The sequence below is a fragment of the Phalaenopsis equestris genome, unplaced genomic scaffold (genome assembly GCF_001263595.1).
Source record: "Phalaenopsis equestris unplaced genomic scaffold, ASM126359v1 Scaffold000002, whole genome shotgun sequence".
In the NCBI taxonomy this organism is placed as follows: Eukaryota; Viridiplantae; Streptophyta; class Magnoliopsida; order Asparagales; family Orchidaceae; genus Phalaenopsis; species Phalaenopsis equestris.
Window position 1 is genome coordinate 38,800,590 of NW_018164444.1, and position 2,577 is coordinate 38,803,166.

Consider the following 2,577-nt stretch of genomic DNA (forward strand, 5'->3'; position numbering starts at 1 on the left):
AATATGGCATGGTTGTAAACATCACAAAGCATTGCTCTAGCCTTAGTCCTCTCATCCCCATATTTGTATATTAGAGACACCAAAGAATCTAGAAATGTCCTGCTGCTCTCTGGAAATGTAGGCCTCCTTGGAACAAGCTCAGGAATAACAACAAATGCAGGTGGGCCTTTATGCTCCTCAACTGCTTGGGGCTCATTGACTCCATCTCCTTCTGAAATGCCATCAGCAACCTCATCTTGTTCTGCCAGCTTTCTCATAGCATCATATACCTCCTGAGGCTTGTAATACACAAGTTCAACCCGTCGCAATGCCACTTTTGAGGCTGCCTTAAAATCCCCAACCTTTTCAAGATAATCCTGCACATTTTGTGCAATTACAAAGAACAATGGCTCATCCCTAAGCCTCTCAATATATTCCCTTGTGTGTGGGTCAGTACACTGCAAGCTCTTGAAAAATTCTGAATCCAGCCTTTCAAGAAAAGCAACCAAGCTACCCCATACACGTATTGTACCCTTGTGGTTCACACCCTTCTCAGTCTCACGCTCCTCGGGCTCGATTGTGTCATCAACAACAATATTAGGATACTTCTCAAGGATGTCCAAAACAAGAAGTAAATTCACAACACATTTTTTCCACACATTGATTGGCATATGTCCAAGCAAGCTTGGGTTTACATCAAATTGTGCTGATATCACACTAAAAAGAATCTCAAGCTTCTGAGCGGGTGTCTTGGCAACTCGTGTCAGGAAAGAGAGTTGTTCAACTTGCTCAACTCTGCCAGTCCCTTTCCTTCCCCTGGCTGCAACAATCTCCTTAAATTTCTTGTCAACAACATCCCAAGTAATCTCGCTTGGGTCCTTCATGAATTGCTTGTCCATAAGCTTATCCTTCCTGCTCATCTTCTTCTCCCAAGCTCCATCTCCCTCAGTCTGCTCATCTGCATCTTCTGCATCCGACATCCTCGTCGTCATCCTCCATATCAGACATATCGATCTTTGATGGATCCTCCTCAACCTCAGATCCGGATTCATCCTCGTCCTCCTCCTCCTCGTCCTCCTCACCCTCATCCTCACTTTCAGGCTTCTCCCGATACTTTGTTATCAGCTCCTCATACTGCTTGTTGTTCTTCTTCAGCTTTTGCTTCATGGAATTAAGGGCCTTTGCATTGCTGCTGCTCATCTTTTTCTTTACATCCTTGTTGGCTAGAGCTTGTGCAAGGAAATCCTCCAGTATAACAAGGGCCTTGATGTAAAGATTGGGTACTTTCTCAGACTCAGTGACCCGAACAACCTTCTCAAGCTGCTTGTTAATCTTCTCAAAATTCTCCTGTAGGTTGACCCAGTCATTGATCTTCATGGCATTCTTCATCTGCTCAACCGTGGCAGCCATCTCATCAAAACGCTTGTCACGGGCTGATTTGATGACCCGGTGCTGGCCATCAGAATCATCAGAGTCGCTGGCATTTTCACGGAGGTAACGGTTAGCACCACCTGCGGGTACACTAGCCACACCGCCAGCATCACTACCATCACCAAACTCGCTCTGTTCCTCTTCCTCCTCTTCGGAATCACTGTCTCCACCCTGGGAGATGAAAATGGGGGAGAGAAAGAAGGCTTCAAAATTAAATAAAAGAGCACCGTGACCGGCACAATCAACAACCAAAGATGTATTATAGGCTGCAGTTAATAGGAGTTTGGAGAATGAACCTGAGTCCAAAATCGAGAAGTCATTGTTACTTTTAGTTCTCTCTACGTCGATTGGCAGAAACTCTGGAATAACAAAACGATTAGCTTACAGTTAGTAATCGTATGAAAAAAAAGGAAAGATCGGAGACAGAGTCAGGAAGCATCATCGTCTAAAACAACAATCATAAAAAGGCTGTTTTTTGGAAATAGTCGCGAACTGGTACTGGCCGGCTTGGAAATTTAGGATCCCTTGTCCTATAGACGGATCTAGGAAGGAGAAACCCTAGAGATGGAGCAAGGCTGTATCGGAAGTACCAGAACGGTGGAGGAATATGAACGGACATGTGGAAAAACAGACGGCCTGTTAAAAAGAACGGATCAAGAGAAGAATTGCAGCTTACCTCGAGGATGAAGTCGTGCAACTAACGAAGAAAACCCGACCGAAGAAAACGACGCCAAGAGATGAGTTAACGAACACTGATAGAGGCTGCAAACGCGAGCTGCCCTAAACCCTAGAACACAATTGGAAGAACTTATCACCGGTCGCACTGGTTTGGCCACTCACTTTCACTTTCTGTTGACGTGCGAGCAATCGTTATATATCGAATTATTCTGAATTGTTCCCCTGGAAACACAAATATTTCTTGGACGAAAAATAAAAACGCACGTGTAAGCTCGTGTGTGAACCATGAACAAAGGATCTCTAATTGTTTGTTAATAAAAGCATATGATTTTATAATTTTTTTTCTGATCTCAAATCTAAAAAACAAAATTGTTGTGGCGAAAAAAAATTTGATGTGGACACTTTAAAATCAATACTTTCTGACACCTTGGAACTTAATAAATAGGGTTTAGTTTCTCACAATAGAATTTTAAAATTGTGCATAAAAAA

General features: G+C 43.2%; 1 protein-coding gene across 1 annotated transcript in view; it reads right to left on the minus strand.

The window, feature by feature from the left end:
- Nucleotides 1-2,266, minus strand: part of LOC110018157 (eukaryotic translation initiation factor 3 subunit C-like) — a 5,962-nt gene extending 3,696 nt beyond the window's left edge. Inside the window, 4 exon segments of the mRNA XM_020715372.1 lie at nucleotides 3-953; nucleotides 955-1,581; nucleotides 1,707-1,769; nucleotides 2,087-2,266. Coding sequence (XP_020571031.1) covers nucleotides 3-953; nucleotides 955-1,581; nucleotides 1,707-1,730 — 1,602 coding nt within the window. The 5' untranslated portion in view covers nucleotides 1,731-1,769; nucleotides 2,087-2,266.
- Between the last annotated feature and the right edge of the window lie 311 nt (nucleotides 2,267-2,577).